At 36.4% G+C, this 13,852-nt stretch overlaps 1 protein-coding gene across 1 annotated transcript; it reads right to left on the bottom strand.

The window, feature by feature from the left end:
• Positions 1-791: 791 nt before the first annotated feature.
• On the bottom strand, positions 792-5,267 carry LOC113091482 (cyclic nucleotide-gated cation channel alpha-3-like). The gene is made up of 6 exons (XM_026257044.1): positions 5,148-5,267; positions 4,827-4,943; positions 4,394-4,570; positions 3,196-3,297; positions 3,001-3,107; positions 792-2,664 (listed from the first exon to the last, which is right to left on the bottom strand). Exons 1-6 carry the CDS (start codon positions 5,246-5,248, stop codon positions 1,262-1,264), a joined length of 2,007 nt encoding a protein of 668 aa, XP_026112829.1. The 5' UTR covers positions 5,249-5,267; the 3' UTR covers positions 792-1,261.
• Between the last annotated feature and the right edge of the window lie 8,585 nt (positions 5,268-13,852).

The raw sequence follows: 13,852 nt of genomic DNA, 5'->3' as shown, positions 1-13,852 counted from the left end.
GATTTATTTGTATTTTTATATACAATTTAGACATACACTGTTTCAACTTTTCTATATCAGATTTTCTCTACGAGTACAGTTTGTGGTCCCTAACATGACACACACAATACACATATAATACATGCCTAGTGTATTGAGAATTTGGAGTCCATCAGGGGTGGGGAACGTTGATCCTGGAGGGCCTGTGTCCCTGCAGAGTTTAGCTTCAACCCTAATTAAGGTCTTCAGAATACAGGTCTTTTTATTTATTTTTTTCAGGGTTGGAGCTAAACTCAGCACCCCTGGTTTACAAGTCCAACTAAATAATATGACTTTTAAATGAAACCCTCTAAACAAGAAAATTACATTTGTTTGAACATTTATTAAAGAACACATTTTGGGTACTCTTGGGTAGTATACTAAAATGTTTTGGCTTGTGTTTGGGATGATTTTACATTGTCCATGTTAAGTTGTTTTTTGAACAACCCTATTAGCCATATTATTAAAATAATTTGATAGTTTACTGAGCAGAATCTGATATTAATCTAAATATTAATTTAGAATAGATGTTTTCATATTTATGCCAAATCAACCATTAAGAGTATTATTCCTTATTCCTCTTCTGAGTCTGACCTACAAATGTAGACCTCGTCCAGTACAAACAGCCTTTTGGCCACGCTTTTAATATACGCCACAAAGATACTACTGTTCCAAACTAGTCATAGATATAATACCAAGTACATTTATTCAGCAATGATGGATTACATTTATCAATAAATATAAAGACATTTATGTTGTGTATAAATCAGCATATAACAGCACAGAAATGTTTCTTGAGCACCAAATCCGTATATTAGAATGATTTCTGAAGGATCTTGACACTGAAGTCTATGGTAATGATGCTGAAAATTCAGCACTGCATTACAGGAATAAGTTGCATGAAATAATTTTTACTGTGATATTTCAGGGAATTACTATTTTTGCTGTAAATATAAATTTAGCCTGGGTGAGCATAGAAACATCTTTAAAAAACATTACTAAATCATTTAAAACCTCAAACTTTTGAATGGTAGTGTATCTCTCCTCAATTCTGAGTCTGAGCTGTTCTTACTGCACATATTGAATAAATACAACATCAGTGTTACATTTCAACACACATATATGGCAATTAGTACAACATTTCATGTATAAAGAAGTATAAACAGTTTAAAAGTGATGTACTATGTTAAGAAATATGTCCATGAATAGGAAACCCCATTTACTCCAATCTCTATACTGTTGACTATTTGGTCTTCTCTTCTTCTTTTTTGTCCTCAACAACCTCAGACAGATCTTCCACCCGTAGTGTTTTCACTTTGTTCTCCATGTTGGTGATCCTCTGTTTCATCTTGCTCTGGTAGGATGTGTATTCTCCCATAAGCTTGGCAAACTTGCCCGTCATGACATCAAGGTTGTTCTCTAGACGGTGAATCTTCTCTTCCAGATCTTTGGGATCAGCCCCGGCGCTTGCAGCCGCCTCATCGAGAAGGTTGTCCTTCCTTAAGATGGCCTTCCCTTTCTCCTCCAGGGCTTTTTTGGCATCTGGGTATTCAGTAAGCGCTTCCACCAGGTCATCTTTAGACAGTGCGAAGAGGTCCGAATAGCCGACACTACGAATGTTGGCCGTTCTTCTGTTTCCGGCTTTACTGCCTTTGATTCCAAGAATACTGATCTCTCCGAAGTAAGCGCCGTCACTGAGCACCACAAACTGTGTGACTCCATCATCGGCCACTACGGCAAGCTTTCCTTCTTTGATGATGTACATTTCTCGACCAATGTCACCCTTTTTACATATATAATCTCCAGGACTGAACACCTGAGGCTGCAGCTTCAACACCAACTCGATGAGAAGTCCAGCTTCACAATCCTGGAAGATTCGCACCTTCTTCAGTGTATCTAAATGGACGTTTATGGCTATTTCAGCTTTGAGCTTGTCTGGAAGGTTCTTCAGGACCTCCTTCTCATCGCAAGTTTTCTTCTCCGTCCAAAGGTAGTCAAACCATTTGATGACCCTGGCCTCCAGGTCTTTGCTGACCTTCCGGAACTGCATGTACTGCTTGATGGAGTCGATCTTGGCCTGAAATTCAGCACGAGAAGCATTCATGTTGGAGATCATGGCACCGACGTTACCGACGATGGTAGCGAAAATCAACACTCCGATGAGGAAGTCCATAACTACAAACAAGTATTCGATGTCTTTAACAGGAGGCGGCGTTTCTCCGATGGTGGTGAGAGTCAGAGTGGACCAGTACAGACAGTAGATGTACTTTCTGGCCAAGCGGCCGTATTCTGGATGGCTGATGTTTGGATATACCCATGTGTCAGTCCCAAAGCCAATCGTTTTGGAAATAGCGAAGAAAATGCAAGCGTTCCAGTGAATAATAATCAGGATGTAAAGTACGAGGTTGCTGATGCGGAAAATGTTCGGGTAGTTTGTTCGGGTTTCTGTGCGGTCGAAGAACTCGAAGAGACGTGCCATTTTGAAAAGGCGGTTGAAGCGAAGTTCAGGGTTGTTGAAGCCCACTTGGAGCATTATAAAATCCGTCGGGATCATTGAAATCATGTCGTATTTAAACTGTGGGATTTTCCTGTAATGATCCATCAACTTCTTTGAGTCTTTGACAAGGAGACCCTGCTCCAAGAAGCCTGAAAAAGACATTTTAAAATGTCATTCATTCCTTAACTTTCAGTGTCACATAATATTTCCAAAAAAATCTTTCTAATATGTCGATTTGGTGCTCAAGAAAGCTATATTTCGTTATTATTATCAGCATTGAAAACAGTTGTGCTTTCACACTTTTTTGAAAACTTTTCAGGACTTTTTTGAAATTTCACGTAACGGTTTATTAAAAAAAAAAAAACTGAATGCTAGTACATTGATATTTAATTTTAAAATATATATTGGATATATTCAATCAATACTATTAACATTAATAGTGTTAACAATAAAATTTTTGAACTCTTTCTGAAAAACCACCATACCTGTTCTTGATCTGACAAACGTGTCTGCATAATAGATTACGTCTGAGGTATAGTCCATGATGATCCAAAGCGTGGTGTAAGAGTTCTGAAGCTCATTAAAACAGGCCCTAAAGAAATATATACAGTGAAGCACAAGCCACATCTCTCTCCACGTCTGAAGTTATTGATTTCATGAGACATTCTGGATGAACAGACCTTGTCACCAGCATCATCAGGTTGTAAAACACTGGGGCTGCTATGACTGAAAGCCACCTGTAATACTTGTCTGAGGCTGGGTCCATGATCCACACTTCTTTCCTAAAACACATGAACACCTACTGAATCACAGCATTCATCTGTGAATAATCAATATCATTATCTGATTATTAGTACTAAAACTGCTGTTATTGAAATTTCATTTGTGGCATACTCACGGCGGAGGAGGAGCATCTTTCTTTTTATCATCTTTCTTATCATCTTTCTTATCATCCTTCTTTTCATCCTTTTTCTCATCTTTTTTCTCGTCCTTGTCATCTTTTTTCTCTTCCTTCTTGTCTTCATCTTTTTTCTCCTCTTTTTTTATTTCTTCCTTTTTGTCCTCCTTTTTGCTGAAGTTAACATTTAGGGTTGTTTTTATTTGAATTAGCTTGTGAACTGGTCTCTAAGGGTCACTAGTGTGAACTAACACTAGTAAGCTCTCATGTTAACCTGCAGAGGGCAGCATTAACACTACCATTACTCACTGAACACTATAAGAACAATGTACTATACATCATCTGTTGTTATTAATTGAATATTTTAGATCAATCCTTTTTAGTATTGTTTTGTTTTTAGGATTCTAAAATCTAGTATCTATCACATCCACATATTAATTATATTTCTGTCATTTACAATGCTCTTTATAGGGGTTTTTATCTCTACATGGTACTTACTCATCTGTGTTGTTGCAGTTGTTCATATTGGAAGCTGCCAGAGGCCAGTGATTGGCTTTTCTTAATGAGCAAAAGGCAATGATTCTTGTTATTATTGTGGAGTACATTCGGAGGGTCTGATTCTGATTCTAGAACAACAACTTTAGATCATCACTACTGCTGATTTATTATCTATATTTACAGTGAACAGCTGTTTCCATTAGTTTCTATTCTTCTACAAGTCAGTGTGATACTGTTTTACCTAAAGGAGGATTTCTACATGGAAATCTACATACTGTTTTGGGATTTTGATTTTATTACATGAATCCTCAGCTCTGTGATGTTTTATGAATCATCTGCACACAATACGGATGTACTGTGTTTTTGCACAGATGCAGCATGATTCTCCACGTGATTCTTTTATTTTCAAGGCCTCTACATTATACCAAAGGTGTCTCTGCCTGTATAAAGAAACCATGCAGAAAACCTTTATTTTGACTTACTTCCTCTTATGAGGCCTGTCAGGAAGGCCCAAAGAGGATCGGGCATTACTTCCTCGGTTAGATAAATCTTTGAGGTCAGGTCCACGGAATCGCTCTAAAAAGGAGTCGGGACGCTCAACCTCTCTGTGAAGCCTGTGTGATGCCCAGTTCCTCAGCATTACCAGAAACTGGGTAAGCCTGGGAGACCGAAAGATATCAGACAGCAACACTTTATACAGTATGTAGCTTTCTGTTCAAGCCATGTCAAACACACACTTAACATATTTAAATTTTGCACAGTGTTGTTGATGAGTGTGGACCGTACTTCTCTGTATGGTCAAATGAGATGTGTTAATGACTGATGCTGAGTGTGCAGTTGACTTGGCTTTGGTGGTAATCACGGATCACATGGTAAACTACGTTAAAGCTTTGGTTTGGATGGACTTGACGTTACCTTGCCACAGCCCCAGCACCTGTGAAAGAGCTTCTCCTGGATTCCTGAAACTGGCTGGTTGCAGAAGAAATTATCCCCTGCATGTCAGAGGAGTTGTCCTCACATAGAGAATGTGCCCTAAGAAAAGTAAGGTTTAATCATGTTTTTAAAAAAACATCTATTGAAACTAAACTGCAGAAATTGCAAAAAAAAAAAAAAAAGCTTGCACTTGCAGTTCCATATATTTTATAAACATTCCAAACATTCATTTTTTTTTTTTTTTTTTTTTTTTTTACAAAACACCAGTCCATTTCAATCTAAACTTAACTATTTTATCCTAACCTGCTTGCACCATTTTCAGTCTGGTCCAGTTCATCTTCAGAGGCTCGGACTGAAAGCATGTGTCTGGGTGGGTAGGATTGCTCTGTACAAATCTTTGCCATTCTCTTTCTTCTCCTCGACTACTCTAGGCATCCAGCATTTGATGAGACATGTCAAACAAAGGACAACACCATAACAAAAGACCATGAATTATTAAACATTTAAAGCATGTATTTGATCCTAGAAATGATGCTCAAAAGCATACTGCAATGAGGCTTTTAATGGGCTGCCATTATTTCAGATAATAACATTTGATCAACTGAACCCAGTTCAATGGTATTAAAATCTGAAGAGATTACAAGAACCAGTTATTGGCTTGATCTCTGCAAACCCGTTTTCACACTAACAGCACTGCCATCTGAACACATCGCCTAAAAATACTTGCTGCTTAAACACTAAACAAGATCAGTGGCCCATCTCACTGGTAGATCCTGACCCAGAGGTACTTTAAAGGCAACTCGAGCCTCTATGTAGACAGAACTCTTAGAAAGTGTGTCTGAATATAGCAAGAATTGGTTGTAGACTAATATTTGGTTAAACAGAGTGGCGATTTAATTTATTATTTTATTTTATTTTTCATATGGCAGGAAATAATAATAAATAAAAAAAAATACAACAAACTTCCTAACCCAGTTATACACCTCATCTTTCAAGGTCTTTGATGCTGCACTTTCTCTATCTAATGATGTTTAGTTTTGTTGAGGGAAGATTAGTGTAATTAGACTAACACCACCAACGCTATTTGTGTAATCTATTCCAAATCCAGAACGATGCTAAAACTGAGGACACACAGCAACTTCTTGTCTGCGGTCCTGATTTCCACCCACAGGGTTCTTGTTGTCTGAGGATCCCAAGACCCCAATGACCATCCTAAAAAATAAATGAACACTCTGACATGCCTAATGTAGTCATTCTTTCAATAATGTGTTCTGTCAATACACAGTTAACAGAGAAAAAAACTCTGTTCATTATTTTGTTTTAAATGCTTAGTCTTTTTTGCTAAATCATATTAAGAGTTTATTAACTGTTTATTTCTTACATTTAAGATTCATATTCATAAAGGTGGCTAGTTTTTATATTACATGTATAATGCACATTTGCACTGTAATGTAAAGTGTCACTATTGCATTGACAGGTGAAAATCTGGACTGGTTTATTTTCATTAAACGGTTTAGTTGGAAAGCTGCTACACGTGCGCCACAAACGCTCTGACTGGCGGGAATCCTGTTAACTCGTTTAAATTTGTTACGAACCATAGTTATTAATAATACATTATGTAATATTCCTGTGTCTTCTTGACGAGTTCTTCTTCTTCATTCTTTCGCAAACACCAATGGACAACAAATAAGTATTCGTATGGGAATTAAGAGCACTTTCATGGCATCATTTACACTAGTAACCATGTAATCTATTTAAACTTACCTGCGAAGCAACAATATTTAGAAGTCCAACAGGTTTAGGGCACCAGATTCAAAGATAATTCCTGTTCAAGTTGATCTTTGGTTGAAGCAATTGGTGATCTGCTCAATGTTATGTTAAATCCCATCTTTAAAGAACTAATTCGAGTTTGAATTTTTGGCCATCAGTTTTCACCCACTTTTGCTGCCATCACCAGTTTTCTTTAGACTGAGATGATGTGTGATTCTTAGATGTCCGAATTTTTTATTGACTGCTAAAGGATGCGTTCAGAAGTCCGCGGCTCCTCGGATGACTGACAGCTCCGAGCTTTCGATGTGGACGTGGGCGGAGCTTAGTGCTCGTCTGCTCATTAATATTCATTAGCAATGGTCAATTGCAAATAGCTCTGCCATTTTTTTACAACTGACTGAAACATAATGTTAATGTTTGTAATTCCTCTGTTATTAATTTATGTTTAGGGCAAAAAGTATAGAAATTATGGCATATTCATTTTAATTGACACATTTACATTCTAGATTTGACCATTTTCTGAAAATAGTTTTTAAGCATGTTATCTTTTTTTATATATTTGTTTAATTGCATTGTGAGAACACCTTTTCTGTGCTGCCAGGCAGTATTTTTGTCCTGATGAACCAGCACTTTCAGAGATTAAGGATCCACTGAAAAAAGTGGCAAGTGTTGGTGGCACTATACCGATATCACCAACTCTGGCGTCAACATGGTTGTCTCTGCCATGCTAATGAGACCTGAGAAATCCTTAAGGCAATCTGCGGAGCTGCATCGTTAATCCCAGATTAGGCCTGAGCACCTATCTGAGCCACCTAATAATCTTTCTTGGCCTCAGCCCTTGAAATACTATGTGTGCACCAGTTAAACTGGGCTGACCTCACATTGCACATGTTTAGTATACATGGTATGGTCTTTTTTTATTTTTATTTTATTTTTTATAAAGAGTACAGCAGCTTAAGGCAGAATGAGAACTCCGGCATTATCTCAAGGGAGCTCTGTGTTTTGAGTGGGTCTGAGATGAGTCAAAAAGAATAAAAGAGAAACCAACATATCACAAATACAAACAAGTAATATGAATTATAGAAGAAACATAATTTTTAATGTCATGTCTCCTGCCAAAAGCATATTATTAAGTTCCCCTAATAAGGACTAAGCTGCCCTTTAACATCTGCCATCTGTCACAGATCTCCATAAGATTTGTACTTAAGTGAATTCAAAATCTGAATTCGAGGTAAAGGTTCGACATGCAAGTTTTTAAATAACCTTGGTTTTAATAGCTAGTAAATTGTAATTGTCTTTTTTTCCTATTATTGTTATATAGGTTTGCCTTTCCCCAGATTGTACTAACTTGATTAAAGACAACACTGAATATGTTTATATATTTGTGTGTGGGATTCAGATGTGAATTATATGATTGTCATATATGTGTTATAAGAAGCAGCACTGTAGATCCCTAATTCATAAGTTAATTCATAACTTTTAAAATAATGCTAGTCATGAATATCAGTCTTGTACCCTCATGGAAATCTACAAAGACACACTTTTGTGTTATTGTGTTATTATTTTCCCAATTTTTACTTATTCAATAATTTATATACCTCATAAAACATTTATTAAACAGACAGAAATACCTCTTTTAAGATGAAGAATATATTATCATATTTGACACAGCCCTTCAATCAGAAACCAATTGATTTTCAACTAAATATTTTTCTGACATTCCTCCAATCTGTTTACTGCAGTGCAGGCCTTACACACAGTCCTTTTTCCTTTTATCTCAGGGGAAGCTAAGTGTCTTCGGCTCAGCTGCTTTAAAGCTCTTCATGTGATTGGGACATTAAGTGGCAGAGGCAAAACAGCACTGCTGCATCCTTTGGGGAAATGCCATGATGTAACACTCTGTAATACAAACCTAGAAAAATAAATAATTTATATTAAAACAATCGCTCTATAGTCACACAACTTTGACTGATGATGTCATTATAGATTATGAGCTAATGCCTATTTGCCTTTCACGCTGGTTCCATAATTAGCTGGCTAATTGTCTAGGTTTGCACAATACCTCTAAATAGACTCTACTGGAGTCATTTCTAGAGCTGCTTGATACAGCCACACTGGAGTACTGGTTGGGCACAAATGTTATGTTACTACAGCCTCTATTTACACTCAGATTAAGACAACACCTATTCCGACTTTTTTATTTGTTAACTAATGTGTAACTCATCTGAAATGCACCTTTTGTCTATTGTATTCCAGACATCTGTTTAACTGGACTCAATAAAAATACTCAATGAATGTTAAATTATATATAATTGAAAATTAAAGGGATAGTTCACCAAAAAAAAACAAGAAAATTCTCACCCTCATTTTGTTCCAAACCTATATGCATATATTTCTTCTGATATTCTGAGGAATGTTGGTAACTAAACATTTTTGGTTCCCACTGACTTCCACTGTGTGGGAAATAATACAATGAAAGACAATGGGAATCAAAACTCTAAAGTCTTTTAATTCTTCAAAATATATATTTTCAGCCTCACACAAGGTCGTTATACCTGGAGACATAACCAGGTTCTTAAGAGTTTTAGCAGAAGCTATTGAGAGCCAGATGAATACCATCAACTCCTTGCACCTGAGAGCAACCAATTCCGTAACGGCCCCAACCTTCATCCAAGAGGGACAGAAAAAGTATCCCCATCATTCCCTTACTAAACCAGAAACTGGACAGCTTGCTATGGCTCGGGATTCGAAGATGCTGGTTGATGTAGGCAAGCAATTAATTTTTCCACCTGAGATTGCAGCTACTACTCTTAGGCCAGACATGATTCTTTGGTCCCTTTCATTGAAATTTGTTTATATCACTAAGCTTACAGTCCCATGGGAGAACTCAATGAGTGAGGCATATAAACGTTGCGCTACATAGAACTGGCAACAATGTCCCGAAATTTACATCTTTCCCAATACTGAAGTATAGCTCCCACTCTCAGCATCAAGGCAAATCTCATGTGCATACCATCCATGACAGTCTACCATCATGTCCTGTGTTTATGATATTTTTGTGTTCAGAAGAATGAAATGTAAACAGGTTTGAAACAACATGAGGTTGAGTGATTGACAATTTTAGGTTTTGGATGGATAATTCAAAGATAATAATTGTGAATGTTTTTAATGATGATAATAAAACTATCGCAGAGTGTTTGTTTGGGATCATGTACAGAAACGTTCAGCTCAATTAAAAGCCTCTTAGCTCACACAGCCAGAAGGTAAAGGTAATCACTGTCTCTAAACACATCTTCCTCTTTGGCCTGCCTATCTCTGTCTCTCTCTCCTTCTCACCCACTCACTCATCATAGTTACAAGTTGTCACCTTTCACCCTTTGTGCTGCTGTAACTTTTTTGCCAGTGTGCTCCAGAGAACCAGAGAACAGAATCCGACAGTATTGTGTTACCAGCTTCACTCAAAATCATTAGAAATGACAGTGATACACCCACATACCTGCTGCAATTAACAGATTTAATTCCATGTGGACTGAACCTGTACAAAAAAAAGTTTTGAAACCAGTGCATTTTTGGAAATTGTAATAATGCAAAAAAAAAAAAAAAAAAGTATGAGGCAATACTAGATTGAGTTTCTAATAGATTAGAATGCTACTTTATCCCAGCTAATCAAAATATGTTTTGCTAATTTTCTCATTATGAAAATGTTATTCAAAATATAATTAATGTGATTTAGTAGAAACATTTTTAAAATATGTTTCAGAAACACGTTCCATAAACAATGTATAAATAATGTTATTATGCTGATACTTAAGACCGTATAAAAACCATAACTGTGAATTAATATTCTGTTAACATTACTGGAAGAAACATTTGTCAACACTTTAAAAGAACCTTATACCTGAATATTAAGCTCTAAGAACATTTCCTGTTAGCTGGAATCATCTTTGTAAAAATCCTACACTTCACACGAAGAGAAAACCACTACCTTTATTATAACTGCAGCTGTCACTCACTTAAGGTCAGCAGGAGGTCACCAACCCAATATATTTATTTGATGTGTGCTCTTTTGTTTCCTGATTTCTCTCAGGGAAAATAACTGATACAAAATAGATCAATTAAACAGCTGCAATGTGGAGCTGTTTACAATGCCATTGTACATTTCGGTATACTGCATTAATTAGAAACATGGTGTAGCACAAACACAGCATAAATTTAAAAGAGTGTGCTGTAAACACTGTTAATTAGTAATCAGATACTATAATATGGCTGGCAGAGACGACAAGCAGAGATCTGGATCTAAATGAATTAAACAAAACAACTAACACAAACACAGGGAACACGAGGGACAGGAGCATGACATGAAGCATTGTTGTAAGTTTAATACAACCAATATTCAGTGTTAGCATCTGCCTTTCAAATGCACATCTTATCTTTACCCTGATCACCTGCTCTGATTGTCTCTGTTAATGACTCAGTGTTGCTAGTCTTTTGAAGAGAACAGCTTTGACCCGGAGCATTAAACGCTGTTATCCTGTTCTGCTCTACATCTCCTACAGAATCAGATCATCCATCAGTCTGTTCTTTTCTAGTTCACATCTGTGTACTGGTTGAACATTTATCTTAAATCCACAATTAGAATATTCCTACATATATGTTAAGCAGCAAATTCAAGTATTTGCTGTTGTCCCCCATGAGGAAATGCAGGAATTGCTTATTGTTTTTCATTCATTTCCATTTTTCTATTAAATAATTGATTCATGTGGACTTGCAAAGATTTAAACTTCAAATTTAAACAATTCCCAGTATCAGTTCCATGTGCACAAGATGTTGCAGCTGTTTATAATATATAGAATAATAATAATATAACACTGGTAATTAAAAGAAAATGCACAATTCACAACAATCCAAAAGTAAAGTTCTCACAACTTTTGTTAACATTTTGTGAAGTGAAAAGCTGCATGTTTGTAAGAAACAAACTGGACAAAATATGAGTCCATAATCTGTTCCATAAGACTGTTTTTGCTTTTATTTTATCCGAGTATAGTGTATAGATTTTTTTTCTTTTTTATTACAAACATGGCTTTTCGCTTCACAAGACATTAATTGATCAACTGGAGTTGCATTGAGTACTTGTGAAATATTGCAACATAATTTTCAATTGTTTGGACTGTCATTCTGACGGCACCCATTCACTGCAGAGGATCTGTTGGTGAAGAAGTGATGTAACCAAATCTGTTCTGATGAAGAAACAAATTTATCTAATGATGGCCTGAGGGTGAATACATTTTCAGCAAATTTTTATTTTTGGTAAATTATTAATTCAAATCTTTCTCTGACTTTTTGTTGCAATGGGACACCTAGGTGTTTTGGTGTTTCTATGCAAACCTCAGTGCCACAGCTTCCATCATTTTAACCGACTTGCTGAATACAACAACAGCATTCTTAGGGTGATGAAAGGTTGCCATGGCAACCATAAGGCTTGTGCGCTCACCTGCTTCAACCTTCCCACAGCAGCAAAAATTAACCCATCACAGGAATTCATTTCAGCTAGGCTGATTATAGAAGGCTGCAGTCGAAGCTTTAAAAATATATTGGATTTCACAACACTAACAATGAGTATCTAGATTATAATGACATTTATGAGAGCTTAGCATCAATGGATTGTAACTTAATAAATCTCTAGCTGTGTGTGCTCGTTTAAGAAATATAGTATTCAAATTTCAAATTATTGACAGAGGGTGTCTGTTTCAGACTTTACACTCAAACTACACAATATAATTATCTTCAGATGCCAAAGGAGTTGGATCATTAAAAAAATGACCCATAACAGATGTCTGTATAAATCAGAGGTTTTTGATTCTTTCTGAGGCCAACAAGCACCCCCCGACCCAGATATATGTGAAATGATGAAGGAATTATCATGCCAATCACTCTGTATTTCAAGTTCAAGTGGCCAGTATTTGCAGTGAAGTGTTGTGTGTGTGCGGAGGTGGGTGTGTGTGTAATCTCTCTCTTCTTCTTGTGTCCTGATTGTGATGTGTTTTCAACAATCTCTCAGAGGAGCGCTGAAGTGGTGGACAGAGGCAAGAGCAATGTCAGATCCCTCAACATCCTCACAATGCCAGTTCTTTCCATTGTCGTTACATTCCAGTGGCATTACATAACTTGCTCAATAATGGATCCTTTTAAGTGAAAGGGTGCTGTCAAAATGAGAGTTTAAACATCTGATTAAAAAACAAAATCACATCTTGTGAAAAGTGGAAGTGAAAAGCCATCCCCTGTTGTCCTCTCACATCAAAATTATTTCAGCCAATTATTTAGAACTTTTCAAACTGTTTTCAATTGTAAACACTTCTGTCCTGATTCAGATGAGACAACTTTATTGCTGGAGAAAGCAATGTGGATAGAGCACTAGTATTTTAACCAGCCTAGAAGCAACAGGTTTTAGCTAAAAACATATTATGTTTCTTACAAATTCACACCTTTCCCTTCATCAGCTGTTTGGACTCCCATTCTGACGGCACCCATTCACTGTAGAGGATCCATTGGTGACAGCGGTAGGCCCTATTGTTTTAAAAATAATTAAAATGTATTCAAATTAATTATTTATGAGTGAATAATAAAAAGAGGATATTGCCATTATCATGTCATTAGAATACACTGAACTATTTTTTTATTTTATTTTATTTTACTCAAGAGGTTACTATTCACAAAACCTGCAGAAATGTAGTTGGACTTGATATTTGTTAAGTTGCCATGGCAGCCACACAAAAGCATGGAGCGCTGCACCCTATTGCCCACTTCAGAGCAGCATACAACATCCTATTGTACCACACACTCATTTTCTACACCACTTGTTCTTGTGGTTCTTCAAGGCTGCACTACACACACAACAGCCAAATGTCTCTGCATTTTAATGAGTCACACATAATGTAATGCAGTATGTTCTTTCCTATAGAGATGCAAAACAATAAGGTTGCAACAATTTAGAGCTGTTTTTTCCCTGTGTGTCCTTTGCATAATTACACATTTTAGCTGTAGCTGTGTTAAAAAGAAAAAAATAAATTAATTCTTCAACCTAGGAATCTCTTTTTTTTTTTTTTTTTTTTTTTTTTTTTGCTGAAGTACATGATCCTTAAACACATTACGATTCACTAAACAGGAGAATCATGTTTTTTACTATAACTGTTAAGTCTGTTCTGGCCTTTTAAGTCTCTTTGAACATGTTTGGTGTAGTA

This window comes from Carassius auratus, unplaced genomic scaffold (assembly GCF_003368295.1).
Source record: "Carassius auratus strain Wakin unplaced genomic scaffold, ASM336829v1 scaf_tig00214196, whole genome shotgun sequence".
In the NCBI taxonomy this organism is placed as follows: domain Eukaryota; kingdom Metazoa; phylum Chordata; class Actinopteri; order Cypriniformes; family Cyprinidae; genus Carassius; species Carassius auratus.
Note: the sequence above shows the minus strand (reverse complement) of the source record. Positions and strands in the feature narration are given on the sequence as shown.

Excerpts from the sequence above, each read along its gene's own strand:
- LOC113091482 (XM_026257044.1), bottom strand. The coding sequence starts at position 5,248 with ATGGCAAAGATTTGTACAGAGCAATCCTACCCACCCAGACACATGCTT. Across the intron at positions 4,571-4,826 it reads GGTGCTGGGGCTGTGGCAAG|GCTTACCCAGTTTCTGGTAA; the intron begins GTAACGTCAAGT and ends TCGGTCTCCCAG. Across the intron at positions 2,665-3,000 it reads GTTTGTCAGATCAAGAACAG|GCTTCTTGGAGCAGGGTCTC; the intron begins GTATGGTGGTTT and ends TGTCTTTTTCAG.